The sequence below is a fragment of the Natator depressus genome, chromosome 1 (assembly GCF_965152275.1).
Source record: "Natator depressus isolate rNatDep1 chromosome 1, rNatDep2.hap1, whole genome shotgun sequence".
NCBI classification, from domain to species: Eukaryota; Metazoa; Chordata; order Testudines; family Cheloniidae; genus Natator; species Natator depressus.
The window spans coordinates 131,211,675-131,227,475 of NC_134234.1; the positions used below are offsets into that span (position 1 = coordinate 131,211,675).

Sequence of the window (15,801 nt, forward strand, 5' to 3'; positions counted from 1 at the left end):
TGTGCACATGCGGACTTCACTGGCAGTCAGACAGTCTCAGCAGTTTCAGAATACCAGAGGAAAACCTGATCCAGCTCTGCCATACACTGTAAAAGCAGCATGTTTTAGTTACTGGTTTAAGATTGCTGGTCGCCCCATATTTCGTTTTATTCTTATGGACCATGCAAAATGCCACAGAACCACAAAAGCCAAGTTTTGAAATGGATGTTTTTATTGTATAATCAGGCATTGAATCAAGTATTGTAAAATAAACAGATTTTTATTTTTGAAAATGTCCATACAAACACCAAGCACAGCAAACTGTTTCCCCAATCATAGTCCATACAGACTACATAATGGTTCAAATAATAAGCTAAAAGGGATGGTGGGACACTTAATTTATTGCCAATTAATCTGTACTTACATATGTATAATTACATACACACACATAATATACACACAATTCTGTGTGTGTGTGTGTGTGTGTGTAATTTTACATATATAATATACACACATACATGAACAAAGAGCACTGATAGAATTAATAGTCCATTCAAGGAACGTGGTTTGGCTTAAAATGAAGTATTCACTGTTGAAATATAAATCCCATAGTTAGGCTATTTTAGATACCAGACCATTTTTTTCCCTCTCAGCCAAAACCATTGCCAACCTTTAAACGCATGCGTGGTGTTTAAAATGAAAAAAGGGGGGAGAAAAGCCTCCAAATATTCATGATACTTTTTCAATCCAGTTTGATCTCTGCAAACCTTGTATGATTGAATATTGAACTGTCGTCAGTTTGCCCCTTTCTGAAATTAGCTTCCAGATATATTTAATAATATTTCTATGAAAAAGTGTGGTGCCTTGTACATTGCAGTGACATACTGTGTTCTTCTAGGCAGAAAGTTGACATTCATCCCATGTTGTCACTCTCTTCCCTCCCAACACCTTTTTACCCTTGTTTTTTTGACAAATTGCACCCAGTCTACCGTGTATAATAACTTTCATGCTTTCTCAACTGCCTTTCAAACAGTCAAGGCCAGATCAGCTGAACAATGTCCATCAAGTCACACTGGTAATAGCGCATTTGGTTACAGAAAACACTGTTTCAGAAATTTTTTAAAGTTCTTGGGGGGCCCTTTTCTATATCATCATAGACATTAGAGTAAACACTGTCATCGAGTATGTACATATTTTCCCTTACATATGTCAACTCAGAAAAGGTCAGCGGCTACTCTCTGTAAACAATGGAACACTGCCATGGCAGGAAGCGATAAAATGGCTGAAACCAACATGCTGTCAGAGAGATACTTTTCCCCATTCATTCCACAGTACACAGGGTATGTATAGAGAATCAAAGGAACATGAGCAGTAATTAATCTCTGTTTAAACAAAACCTGTAGTCATGTATTCATTAGCCTCCTCATAAGCTTTTTTCATATTACTATCATAAGGCAAATTGTAGTACATCTTTGTACCTGGAGAGTCAATATTTAAAAAATCTGAAGCCAAGCTTGAGACCCTTTCATTTTGGGCCCAGTGGTGAACAAAGTGCATTAAAGTGTCGTTTTCAAAGGACACCCAAAGCAAGGTTTAAAATGACTGAGCCAACCCTTTCATTACGCTTGTATTCCATTTATCCTTATTCTATGAAGGCATGTTTTCATCCTTTGCATATTATCAACAAAACCCCATTCACTGTCTCTCTAGGAACATCTTTAAAAGGCATCATACCATCTTCCACATTTCAAATGTTTCTCAGGAATCTCCCAAATGATAATTTTATACAGAAATATTGTAATACTCACAAAGGGCCCTATTCATGTTTTAAAAAATTAATGGGCAAAATTCAGCTTTGGGATATATAGTGCGTACAGCTTCTACTTATCTCAGTGGAGTTGCAGCCACTAACACCAGGGCTAACTTAGATCCCATATGTGCAGGTGAAACTCAGATAGACAAACGTTCCTGCTGCAAAGCTGTCATTTACTCCTCATTCACAAAGAGAACTCTATCCCTTCAAACAACCCAATGCAACAATACGCATTTTTTGTTTCATTGGCTGATTTTATGATGAACGTCAGTACAGTGCTTCTCAATGCAACATCCATATACCAGATATCTTTGCTCTTCTTTATTGATACACTACAGTGCGATGCACTGAAACTCTTGCATTTAGTTTAAAATCAGTTGTAAGTAGTCCATCTCTCATTTCAGATGTATGGGCTTGGATTGTTGTGGTGTACCTGTAAAATCAGTGATATACACCCACACCTCGACCGTCAGAACTAAGCCATCTCCAATTATAATGGAACCTTAAATGACACATCATCTCATCAAATCAGGATATAGTCAGACCTTGGATTGGTTGCACTGCTCCAATGTTGCTGATTTTCTGAGATGATATCAGTCTTACAAATCCTCAGTGATCTTACTGAACTTCCCAGAGACAAAAGTGAAGCACCGATAGATGGGAATCACTGGATGATTTATCCACTGACATTTCTAGAAGGGATTCCATATGTTTCTTCATGAATAAGTTTTACATGCAGACCTATTAGTGAACAGAAGTAAAGAAAGCCGCCTTCTTTTGTTGTACTGGATAACTCCGTTTCCTCCCTTGTTTATTTTATTTCATTTTTTTGGTATGCACATTCTGGTGTGCAAAACGGAAGTAGAGAGATGTTGCACACAATAAGATTGGAGTTTAATGTAAGATCAACAGTATATCAATGTGTCCGCTGCACAGTTTCCAGGAAACAAAATTCCTGCTAGTTGTCCCTTGTAAAATAAAACTGTAGAAAAGGCTTGTGAAACTTTAGTGAATGGGGCCCTTAATGTGCAAAAGCAATGAATTGTAATCCAAATAGCCAAATTGGGGAGTTCTTTATATAAATAATTTATAAATCTTCCTGTAAGAGACTAAATACAAAATAGTTCTGAGAAATTATTAAAGCCATTTCTTGCCCTTTAATACAAAATACACAGCAAAGGGAGATACCCACTTTCAGTTCTGGCTGGAATCATCAGGGATGTTTTGTACGCCACATATTCAAATAGCTCCTGTGGGCGGTATTTTTGCAGTCCACTGGAAAACTGACATTATATCCCTTTGCTTTTAGCAGTCACGGAAGCTGCTCAGTGCAGTCTAAGTGATCTGGGATAGGCAGGCCTGTTATAATTGTCAAACATTTATTCCACACAGTGAATGTGGGGCACACAGGCTGTGCAAAGGTTATGTCAAAAGTGTAAAGGTGTAGAGAGTTCAAAGCATCATAAAAGGCAAGGGAACCGTTGTCGTAGTCCAGCAAAATCCCAACACGACGGAGGTGAGGAGCAGGCTCGATAGGAATTTCTTTGCTGTTATGTCTCACCACCCAGGCATTATTACAACGGCAAAGCACCCAAGAGGCAGAATTCTTTCCGATCCACTCATGTTTTGGCGCGGTCTTGTAAGAAATACCAATTGCATACCTGTAAAACAAAAACAGTCTAGAAAACCAATGGTTTGTGCCATGCTGTTTTCTATCAATAACGGCTAAACTTTACCCTGAAAGACTTTAATTGTTCTCTTTTGTTTATGCATGTTACATTCTCATTAAGTGAAGGATAACCATAATACCACGTTTAATTAATATTCCTCCCTGCTCCCAATGTTGTCACTGGCAGGTCATGCAAATCTTGTCGTCCACATTGCTATTTACAGTTTGGATGCTATGGCAATTTTTGGAACACTTAGCTAATGATAAAGGCCTTTTTTATTGACAAGGAAAATTGCTGCACGCTAAACAGCTCAGAGTTCTAATCCTTCGTCTGGAAATTTCCATTCCTGAACAGAAGAATATAGGGCACGTTAATGAAATAAACCAAATAACTTTCTATTGTTGCATTTGCTATTAATGTGATCTCTTATTGCTGATTTAATACATGGTGCAGCAGAAAGAGGAGAAAAAGCATCAAAGTGTACATGGAATGCCCATTTCTGCCTTCATAGAACCTCTTCTGCCAGGTCTCTGTGAGGTATGTAGTTTCAAGCGTCAAGTTTATTGGATTGAGCATTGGGCCATATGAGGCAACTGTAGGAGACAACATTCCTTTGCCAAACAAGTGTTAGGATTGGTGGGATGTCCTGGCGAAACAGACTAGGACAATGACCTCCAGGGGAAGTCTTATTATTGGGCACCCTGCATGAAGGCCTGATTTTCCCTGTAGGGAAGAAGCTTTTATGGCTTATATTCCTCAGGTGGAAGCAGGGGCTAACCTCATATGTGTTATTGTAGGTTTGTTCTATATCAGCTGTGTTTTGTTGCTTTATGCTAAATACACTATTAAGCATTTTTCTGCCTGTTATGTGGTGGCATTAGCAAATGTGCACTTTTCTTTGTACGGAAGGTGGGCAGTCCAGGCCCCACCAGTTTTCCATTCCATTTATTTCTAGCACTATCACAACCCTTGAATCCCATGTCATGGTGTCTCTCTTTCTGACCAAACAGTGTGGATACAGCTACCCCCAGAGGCCACAAACTCTGTTCCACATGACAGCCAATGAAGGGATGCTCCTCTTCATCCCCTACACCGTACAGCCCACTGTGGGACATGTATCCACAGCATTCCCATTCCCTAGGTATATTGGAACCAAATCTGACTCCCCTGTGTAGCAGTTACCACTGGACCATCAAGCTGCTTTCATATTCAATCTGTTATTCTTACTGAAGAATGATGTTTCAATTTTGTTTAGGAAGCACTGACATGTACTAGCATGGAAACAAATGCAACTTTTTCTGGTACTACAGTAATTAAAAATGTGACACATACCATGTACTCCCACTTATAACCACTTCCCAGTAATGCCGTCCACTGTCGATAAACACATTTCCAGCTATTCCATAGCTCCCTTGGCTGGTGAATCGCTCGGGTGTGTGGCTCTTTTTGGAAGAGGTTTCATCACGCTCCACTGTCAGGTTATCATGGGACACCTTCAACTTTCTGTGGGCAGACTTGGGGTCCAGTTTAAATGGCTGGCCTGGGCACACACAGAAGGATGACAAAGGAAAGGTTTGTTTAATTTTAATAAACACACGTAAGGTCATATATTTGAATAATAAAATCTGGATGTTAAACAGATAAGACTATATAATATGACATATTTTCTTCTCTGGAACATTACCCTGGACTGAAACAGGCCCAGACTTAAATATACCAGTTCAAATTACCTTCTAACTCAACAAAAGGATGATCTTTGTAGATTAGTGTTCAGATAGATTGAAGTACTAGCTATATCTAAGAAGAGCCCCGTGTTAAAGTCACGCTCATTGTCTGAGCTAACTTGAATACTCTAAATCAGTGGTTCTCAAAGCCGCTTGTTCAGGGAAAGCCCCTGCCAGGCCAGATCGGTTTGTTTTATTTGCCGCGTCCGCAGGTTCTGCTGATCGCGGCTCCCACTGGCCACAGTTCACCGCTCCAGGCCAATGGGGGCTGCGGGAAGCAGCGTGGGCCAAGGGATGTGCTGGCCGCTCTTTCTGCAGGCCCCATTGGCCTGGAGCGGCGTACTGTGGCCAGTGGGAGCCATGATCGGCCGAACCTGCGGACGCGGCAGGGGCTTTCCCTGAACAAGCGGTGGACCAGCTTTGAGAACCACTGCTCTAAATCTTTCATGTAATTGAAATTACAATTGAATTGCAATAAACACGCAATCTATCATTATGGCTTTTTTTGTTATACACTAGATTTTAGAGTGCCTCACATTCTTATTAGTTTGCCAAGAATGAAAAATTACAATAATAGCTTTATCACTATTGCAAAAAAATGTATTACTTCATAATCCCATAAAATGAAGTTTGAAAATCAGAAGAAGTGCTATCCTGGTCTGTTCATTCACTCTCTCTTGGTTTTATTTACACTGGGATGCCAACAATCGCGGATATTGTGAATTAAAACGAAGGAAATGAACTATAACTTGGTCCAAACAATATGGTGTAAAAACATTACTGTTGTTGCTGTTGGCAGGTATCTTCTGCCATAGCACAGGGTGTGTAGACAATAACAGGAAGCAGTTTGGTAAATCGAACTCTGTAGATACATAATGCCTGCCCTGACTCTGACAAGCTTACCTGAGTTAAAAAGCAGAAAGATCTTTTTACTTCTGCCAGAGAATTTCTGAAGGACAACTGGTAAAAATATACCACCAGTGGCCAACAGAGTCTTTTTTTCTCCTTTATCCTCTTTCATATAAAGGCAAATCTTCTTATAAGTGGAAGATCTGATTACACGAGTGGGGAGTGGAAATGAGCATTCTCAGTGGCTCTGTGACCTTACGCTATTGATAAATGTGCACTTTAAATCAAGATGTGAATTCCTTAGTGTTTGTGAAAGAAGACCTAAGTAATTCTTATGCAGGGGAATTGAAATAATTGAAGTTGGCATAAAAAATGAATGAAATAGGTCTGAAAAGTGATATTCAACATGCTTTATTTCAGATCTCTAGGAAATCAGAAAGGCTAAGCATTTAAAGGAAAAGGTTAGGCCAACACTGTCTCAATCACTATTACTTTGATACTAAAGATGAAGGAATGGTTTTAGATGTAGGGGTATCTTTTCTTTCATAACATACATAGAATTATGCACATATCAAGGGTAAGATTTACCCTTTAGAACGTAGGCTATGACACATGTCTTTTCCCCACCGATGCTAACAGTATCTGCTTGCTTCTACCACTGGGTATCAGCAAAATACCTTCTACATGTCTCTCTACCTGTTTTCTAGTCTTTGTATTAGTGAAGTATCATCTGAAACATGTCTTTCTCTGTACTGGTTTGCATCAGGCCAGATCATGTCACAGGTACCTGACGATAAACACTGCTTGTCTGTCACATTGTGTCTTGAAGTGAAAAGAGAAGAAAGTTTGCCACTTCCCATATGGGTCCTTCAGAGGAAGGGAAATGCCTGCTTTACTTAAAACTGTATTTACTGCTGCATACATTCTTTTTAGTAGCAGATGTTGTTTATATACGCCGGTAACTTAGGAATAGAGTGCTGGCCAGCTAGACAGGGGAGGAAGAAGAAACGCACCAGCTCCCCCAGAGTAATCTCCCAACACTTTCATTATCCCCCAGCAACTGCCCCTCCAGCCCCAACATTCTCTACCCAACACCCAAACCCATCTGTAGTCTAAAAGGATCATGGGATTGGCTAGGGAATGACAAGAAACCACAGATGGAAAAAAGCTTAGAACCACTGCTTTAAAGTGCCATGCTATATCCACTAATAATTTTGTTCAGTTACTTTCTTAAAAGTGAGATCTCTGACTCCATCACCTCCACATAGTTTTTATAATAAATTCAGGGAGGCTCCCAATATCATAAAATAGGGATCCAAGAGGACCCAATTTAGCTCATTTTAACAATATAATGACCATCCTATTAAATGTATAAAGAAATAAAATGTCCTATAATGGTAGAAGAAAAGGGCAAGACAATATGAGAAGTAATAAACCCCCCCCCCAAAGAAACCTTTTCAATAATTTCTTCTTGATGTTGCTACTGCTAGTGGTATTTTCAATGATGTGGACACTTCAGTGGACCTCCAGAATAAAAGAGATCCCTGTGTTGTCATGTTGAAGACTCTGGCAGTCTTGAATGGGGTGAAAACTAAACAGCTTAAGTGCAAAGCACTTTAAACAAGGCAACTTGCTTTATACTCCTGCGCCTTTCAAGTATCAAACCTATGAAGGACAGTGGGGAGGAGAGGGAGTGTGGGAGTGCCGGTGTGTTTGCTGGATTCCGTGTTACTCACTGTTTGTCTTCAGCTTGCCTGGCTCACTGTTTCGGCTGCCTGCCTGATTAATGGCCTTGACAATGAAGATGTACTTAGTGCCACTCTGTAACCCATGCACTGTGTAGTGGTTTTGTTTGATATTTGGAACAATCATCCAACTGTCGGCTGAGTTACATAAACCTGTAATTTCAAACCAAACACATTAGTCATAACATACTAAATACTTTGTAACTGATGGAGACATACTTTGAACACTCATGAATATTTACATTAATCTGAAAAGGAATTATTAAACAATCCACAAGACACTTGCCTCTTTCTTTACTTAAGTGCTTTACTTAAGTGCTGAACCAACCGGTTCGCTAATTTCCACTGACGCATTTCACCTGCACCCAACCAGCGTACCTTTTAAAATCTTAGTATGTGAAACCAACCATGAAAAATGGACCTTTAAGAAACGATTCACTGATGTGTGGATACTCTGGGAACTTTCAATTGTCCCTAGACAAGGAATGGTTTATTGCTTAAGGACTAGAGGATGTGGAAATGCCATCAGTCTGTTTTTTGACTTAATGAATTGAGTTGTATGCTTTAGGACTTAAAAGACTAATGTGACTCATTGCCATGAGGTTTGTTAAGGCATTTTTGCTGACAGTCCCTTAATGTTCACTTTTGAGGACCTGAAGCAAGTTGTTGGTGGAGAGATCTCAACTGCAGATCTTACGTCTCTTGGCGGTCTATCAGAGCCGAAGTTTGTTAGACTTCAGGGTATTGTGCAAGTGTCATCTTTTCAGGCTACCCTCTGCCAGATGGATGTAATTGCATGCTTTATAATTTATTTTGCTACTTTTCTGATTTCTTTCCAAGTGGTTAGTTGGCTTTCCATTGTATACAGTTATAAACTTTTATTGTGTGTGAGATGCATCCAGATGAGGGTATAACATAGAAGGAAGCTACGAAGGAAAGAAAAACGTAGGCTAAACCAAAAGGGGAAAACGTCCCACAGTGAGATCTATTAAGCTGTGGAAGTGTTTCCTACAAGATTTGATGGAAGCCTCATTGAGACAAATCATTTACTAGTACTATGTGTTTAAAACAGTGCTTGGTATAATAGGCCCCAGTCTAATTAGCCTCTAGGTACTCTTGCATTATAAACATTTATAGAAATAACAATGATGTTAATAATTATATATGCATGTAATTACATTATATAAATAATAATTAGAATAATAATTTAAGACTGGAAAATATAACAGAAATGAACAATCTTGCACTGGATGAGAAGACTGAAGTTCTTTTCAGGCTTTAACTTCATTGGGGCTGGAACACATTCTAAAAGCCAGAATATTTTCAGGGCAGTTTTGACCTTTTATCCTGCCTTTTACCAGGGGAGCAGGGAACATGGATGGATAGTGACTTTTACCAGTTGACAATAGACTCTTTTATACATGAAGATACACTGGTGCCAGTACAAAACCTTTTGAGAAAAAAAAGTGAAGAAAGAAAAAACACACACAAGGAGATCATATAAAAAAGAACTATGCTGATAGGGTACAGAGACTTGAATAAATTCAGAGTTACGTTGGAAACTCTCTTCCTAACTCAGGCTGTTTTGTTTTTTTGTTTGCAAGCCCATTCAGGATCGAGTTTAGGACTCATCTTTTAATTTCTTAACTGTGTTGCTTTGTCTCTGTGGTCTTTCATTAGTTCATTCTTTCTATCTTGGTACTTATCTAGCCTTCATCATAGCAATATCAGAGTGCCTCACAATTATTAATGGATTTTATCCTCACAACAACGAAGGGAGGTATTACCTTTATTTTCCAAATGGGGAATTGAGGCAGAGAGAGATGAAGGCCCATATTTTTATAGATATTTAAGCACTGCGGCACTTAGCATTGCAACACCTAACTGATTTAGGAGCCTAATTTTCAATTTCATAAAGGGATTTAGGCAGGATTTCAGCTCCTAAATGTCTACATCCATTTCGAAAATGAGAGTTAACCTCCTAAAACAGTTAGGCGCTGCAAAGCTGAGCGCCACAACACATAAATACCTATAAAAATCCAGACCTGAGTACACGCCTACACTGCAATAAAAATCCCACAGCACCGAGTCTCAGTAGACGTCTACACTGCAATTTTATAGCCACACAGCTTGAGCTCCGCAAGCCCAATCAGTGGCCATGGCCTGAGTCTTTTACTACTGTCAAGGTTCCTCCCCCACTCTGAACTCTAGGGTACAGATGTGGGGACCTGCATGAAAACCTCCTACGCTTACTTTTACCAGCTTAGGTTAAAACTTCCTCAAGGTACAAATTAACTTTATCCTTTGTCCTTGGAATATCCACTGCCACCACCAAACTCTAACTGGGTTTACTGGGAAACGTAGTTTGGACACGTCTTTCCCCCCAAAATCCTCCCAACCCTTGCACCCCACTTCCTGGGAAAGGTTTGGTAAAAATCCTCACCAATTTGCATAGGTGACCACAGACCCAAACCCTTGGATCTGAGAACAATGAAAAAGCATTCAGTTTTCTTACAAGAAGACTTTTAATAGAAATAGAAGTAAATAGAAGTAAAGGAATCACCTCTGTAAAATCAGGATGGTAGATACCTTACAGGGTAATTAGATTCAAAACATAGAGAATCCCTCTAGGCAAAACCTTAAGTTACAAAAAACACACACAGACAGAAATAGTCATTCTATTCAGCACAGTTCTTTTCTCAGCCATTTAAAGAAATCATAATCTAACACATACCTAGCTAGATTACTTACTAAAAGTTCTAAGACTCCATTCCTGTTCTATCCCCGGCAAAAGCAGCATATAGACAGACACAGACCCTTTGTTTCTCTCCCTCCTCCCAACTTTTGAAAGCATCTTGTCTCCTCATTGGTCATTTTGGTCAGGTGCCAGCGAGGTTACCTTTAGCTTCTTAACCCTTTACAGGTGAGAGGATTTTTCCTCTGGCCAGGAGGGATTTTAAAGGGGTTTACCCTTCCCTTTATATTTATGACAACTACAGTGTAGACATACACTAAGTGACTTACCCAAGGTAAAACACCTGGACTGAGTCAGCAATTGAACCCAGGTCTCCTAACTCCCAGACTAGGTCCATAGCTTTCACACCATTCTTCTTCTTACCAAGCTGCAGTGCCACTAAACTGACTTTTTTGTATTTTATCTTGTAGAAAGCAGACCTGGAATGTCTGCAGATTTCCAATTTTCTGTGGCCTATTCTAACACATCAAGCATACTGGTATTTTGATACTAAATACTGTCAAGATGAACAACAACTGTGTTTACCCAACTTGAAACATTTTTTTGTTTGTTGTTTTACAGCAAAAATGAATTCTGGTATCTTCTTTGTTCGTAAGCCAGTGAGCTCCCTGACCCTATTTACGTCTCCCAAACATCCGCTACACGAGTTTTAAACTGTAAGAAACAGTTTGCAGCACTCAGTTTTTTCACAAAGATGCTGGAAAATTAGATCAGACAAATCCATCATCCACCCGTCCCCTGAGAAAAGAACCCAGTGCTTTCCTTGCAGAGGCTCCAGTGCTGTCTAGCACCGATAGTATGGTGCCTACAGCAGTATCTCTCCATTCCCTGTTCTGTCTCTGAAACAGATCTACTGAATTTTGTTTTTTATTCTATGAGTGAGTTTTTTGCTCATGAGAGAAGGGAAGTAAAAGCAGCCCTGGGCATGATCCCAGCACAGGGCAGGGAAGTACGCTACCAATTGCATTACACTGCTCAGACCATACTCCTGGTCTTTGACTACCAGATATACTGATACTATAGAAAATTAGCACGAGTTATGCAGCAACTGTTGTTGCTAGTTGTTACTCTGCTATTCTGAATTAAACAACTGGACCCCGACCCGACAGGCCTCTAGGCACTATTGCAATAACAGTGTTGAATAACAAGGGCTTCGAGAGAGAATTTAATAATGCACCAAAAGGGTTCTGATTCTCATTAGGAAGGATAATCCGATGCTGTGGATAGATACCGTTTTAATAAAATATTTCTGAAGGATTTCAGCGCTTTAATAGTGGTCCTTCCCTCCAGCTTTTGCGATGCTAATGCCATACTTGATTGACGTCCCACTGGAACCAATGGAATATCATCTAAATGAGGTCCTATTCCTGCTCCCATTAATATCTAAGAAAGTTTGCTGCCAACTTCAACGACTGAAGGGTTAGGCTCCTTCCTATGGTGGTATGCCTAGAATCTACCCAGTGTCCACAACAACAACAACAGTCATGTGCAACCTCGCAAGCTCACGCCTTGATTCAGGAAAGCAATACTATTCAGCCGTTCTGACCCATTGAAGTTAATGGGACTCAAGGATGGATTTCAGCTTGTAATTAAGTGCTTTCCTGAATTGGGGCCTCAGTCACCACCAGCACATTCATTATTTTAGCTCCGTTCTATAAGAACAAATCTGCTCAACATGCAGTTAAAAAAAAAAAAAAAAAAAGAATCCCTTCCAGTAGTGGTTTCAGAACATTCTGCAATCAGAGACTCCACATCAAGCACTGGAAAAATACAGGGTTTGACACTGGGCAGGCTCGGGCCCTATTTCAGTTGCGGTTACACCATGCTATACAGAGCTGCTTTTTAAAAACTGATTTAGGGAGGGATCCTGCCTGGTGCTGAACACCCCCACCACAGTGATGAACATGATCTGTTGCTGTTAAGTGACTGGGGATGGAAGGAACTCAGCTCACAGGATGGACTCAGAGCCTCACAGAATAAGGCCATGAATGCCCTGGCTGGGATGATTTAATTGGGGATCGGTCCTGCTTTGAGCAGGGGGTTGGACTAGATGACCTCCTGAGGTCCATTCCAACCCTGATATTCTATGATTCTATGATTGATTCTATGAATGGTCACCAGATCCATTCACTTCTTTTTCAATTGCTTCTAGAGTCTGATCCTGCAAAGCACTGCATACCTCCTGGATAGTGCTGAGAGCCTGCAGCTCCCACTGACTCAGCTCATCACGGGAGGTGCTCATCGCAGCAAGATCCAACCCTTAGTGCTGGGTATGCCCCATCCTTCCAGGCCCATGTTAGGTAGGCAGTGATAGTGAGAGTTATGCTCCTCAGTACTGTGTTAGTTTTGTTGAGACAGTAATTGCCATTTATTAAATGACCTGCAAATCTGAGATCTGTATCAATCCCTAGAACTCTCTAATTAAAGTACATTTTTGTAGCTTGCCTTGGAACCATTTGACAACATTAAAAACTGGATGCAATCCATCAGAGGATGATGAAGTTAAAATGATCTCAATAAAGTCAGTCTAAACTTGCATTCAAACAGGCATGTGAGGAATTGTAAAAAAATGCAGATACATTTGTTATGGGTTTCACCATCTAGATTTACATATGTTACATATGTACATATGTTACATATTAGCTATAAAATTAACTATATGTACATATTAGTTATTAAATTATTTAACAATCTGAACATTAATTTAGACCCCAGGATCTTGGCATAACTATACCACTCTAAGGCATCAAGATATCTTGCTACTAGAGGGTCATTGAGAAAACTTCTGCAGCCTGTGTCTATTGATATAAAACAGAATGTTTTTAAATAGAATATTTTTGGGTCAAAGCTTTGTTTAGTTATGTGGCAGGCCCCCAAGGACAATCATCAATGCCCCATTCAGGAGGAAACTTAAACACATGGTTAACTCTATCCATATAAACACATGTTTAAATTTCATTTGAATAGGGATGCTTTCCTGAATGGGGGCCTTGATGACTATCCTTGGAGGGCTGTCACATGACCAAACAACTCTTTGGCCCCAAAAGCTGAAAAGTAAAGTTATGATGATGTCCTCCAACTGCAATTATAATATGATCTAAAACAAGTACAGACAACCAACAAGAGTCATATAAAACTATTACTTATGAGAGAATATTTTGTTTAGTCCCCCACTCTATTCCAGGGGCAGACATAATAGAATAGCCACTTCTTTTAAGAAATGGAGAAAATTAGGAACGGAAGAGAATGGAGTGAATATGGAACAAGCGTTGGACAAGCAAGCCTGGAAAAGACTGATCCAGCACCCTGACCCCAGTTAGCTGGGAAAAGGGGAAAAAGAGGATTAGGAATGATCAGCCAACTCAGCAACCTGCTTGTGTGAACATTTCACAGGTCTCTAGGATTTGCTACTAGGACCGTGTGCATCCTTGACTCCCTACCATGGCCAATAGTTTAAATGCCACAGCAACACCATTAAGCTTTATGCACAGGTGTAGAAGAAGCAGCTGAGAGACACGACTGCTCCTAATCACAGCATGTGCACATATTGTTTGTAGATTCAGGTTTCCTGTTTCAGAAATCTAGGGCTTTAAACATTAAGAATTACGGCTCCTGCAGGTGGCAAAACAATGTATGTATCCTAGAAGAATTTAGGGAATTTAAATTACATCCTGAAATGGTGCAGTGAGTACAGTGATGCCCGTGCAGGATGTGTGAGTTTTCGCTGAAAAAAAAAATTACGTTTTCTGCAATCTGGAGGTAATAATTTATAAAGCTATTTCCCCAGGGTTGGTTGCTGACGCACTTGAAAAACCAGACGGGAAAAATCCCAATGTGTAAATGCTACTAAAATTTACACTGTTTTAACAAAACACTTTTCTTTTTAAACTACACCAGGAACACAAAAGTCACAGGAAGGTTATCTAATCTCCCAAGAATTTTAATTGTTTAAAAATGCTTTATTTCAATAAATTTATTACCAACTCACATCAGTGGAGCAATGACAGTGGGAGAAGGTGACAGATATATAACTTTCCCCCTCCACATTCCCACATGGATGAAATTAATATAGACAGAATTTCTGTTAAATACATAACAATTTTTCCTAAGCAATATGATCTTTGAACACTGTTTTAACAGTCTGGTTTTATCCCACATTTGGAACATTGGCTATTATACATTCAAGAGATACTCACTGAGAAAGTACTATGGAATTTTTCTTAATATACAAAATCTCTTTTAATCAGTTAAAGAATTATATGAAGAGACATAGTAAAATTTTCATAATTTCATAGTTCTCAGTAATGTCAAAGACAAAGTCTTGTTGACTTTCAATGGAGTTAACTATTGAAAAATTTATCCTTGCAATTTCTTTAGGTCCAACAGTTTACCTAACTAAAGATAAAAATTCTATTCTCCCTCCATTCTTTGGGTGCTCAAGGCCATAATAAACAAACAGTGAGGATAACAACAATAAATAATTTGTTACGTTCTAGCGATGTGTTCAGTACTCTTACAAAAAACAGAGGAAAACACAACCTGTGCCCCAAGGAATACACCGAAACAGCTCAGACAGTAAGTGCCCAAGGGAGACAAGCACCCAGCCTGTATTGAATTTCCGTGGGAGTTGGGTACCTAGCCCCCTCAGGCACTTTTGAAAATCTCAGACTAAAGACTTAATTCTCATTTACACTAAGGTCTCTTTACATTGTTCTGGCAGCGTAAAGGGCCTTAAAGTGGGAGTAAACGAGAATCAGGCCCTAAATGTACCATGTAAACCAGCATATGGTTCTAGATTAGGACCTGATCCTGCAATTGGATCCATGGACCCTGCCCCTAAGAGTGTAAACTGTCCAAGAGATAAAACAATCTAACTAGACAAAGGAAGTATTATTTTCCCCATTTAACAGAAGGGGACCTAAGATGATCAAAGTCACATGGAAAGTCTATGACTGGGCTGAGAATTGAATACAGATCTCTTGAGTTCCAGTCCAGTACATTAACCACATGACCATCTGTCCTCTCTTTTTGTGGGACAGGGATGAACTTCCTCTATGATGGAACTCCTGGGGGTTGTAGCCATCTAACTCAGGGTAGATTTTCATCTTATATAGTATCTTTAAATATATATATATATATAGAGAGAGAGAGAGAGAGAGAGAGAGAGCAGGCCTGATTCTCTCAATGACCAGGAGTAATAGAATTAATCTTTTGCCTCCTGTATTTGGTCTTGGAGAGAGAGAGCCATGAGTGCTGTTCAAAAACA

At 39.6% G+C, this 15,801-nt stretch overlaps 1 protein-coding gene across 8 annotated transcripts in view; it reads right to left on the reverse strand.

Moving 5' to 3' along the window:
• Positions 1 to 242: 242 nt before the first annotated feature.
• Positions 243 to 15,801, reverse strand: part of MID1 (midline 1) — a 324,140-nt gene continuing 308,581 nt past the window's right edge. For all 8 annotated transcript variants that reach the window (XM_074966579.1, XM_074966622.1, XM_074966589.1 and 5 more), the window contains 3 exons: positions 7,772 to 7,933; positions 4,795 to 5,002; positions 243 to 3,453 (listed from right to left, as the gene is read on the reverse strand). In XM_074966579.1, the coding sequence (XP_074822680.1) occupies positions 3,105 to 3,453; positions 4,795 to 5,002; positions 7,772 to 7,933 (719 nt within the window). In that variant the 3' untranslated portion in view covers positions 243 to 3,104. The remainder of the gene's footprint in view (positions 3,454 to 4,794; positions 5,003 to 7,771; positions 7,934 to 15,801) is intronic.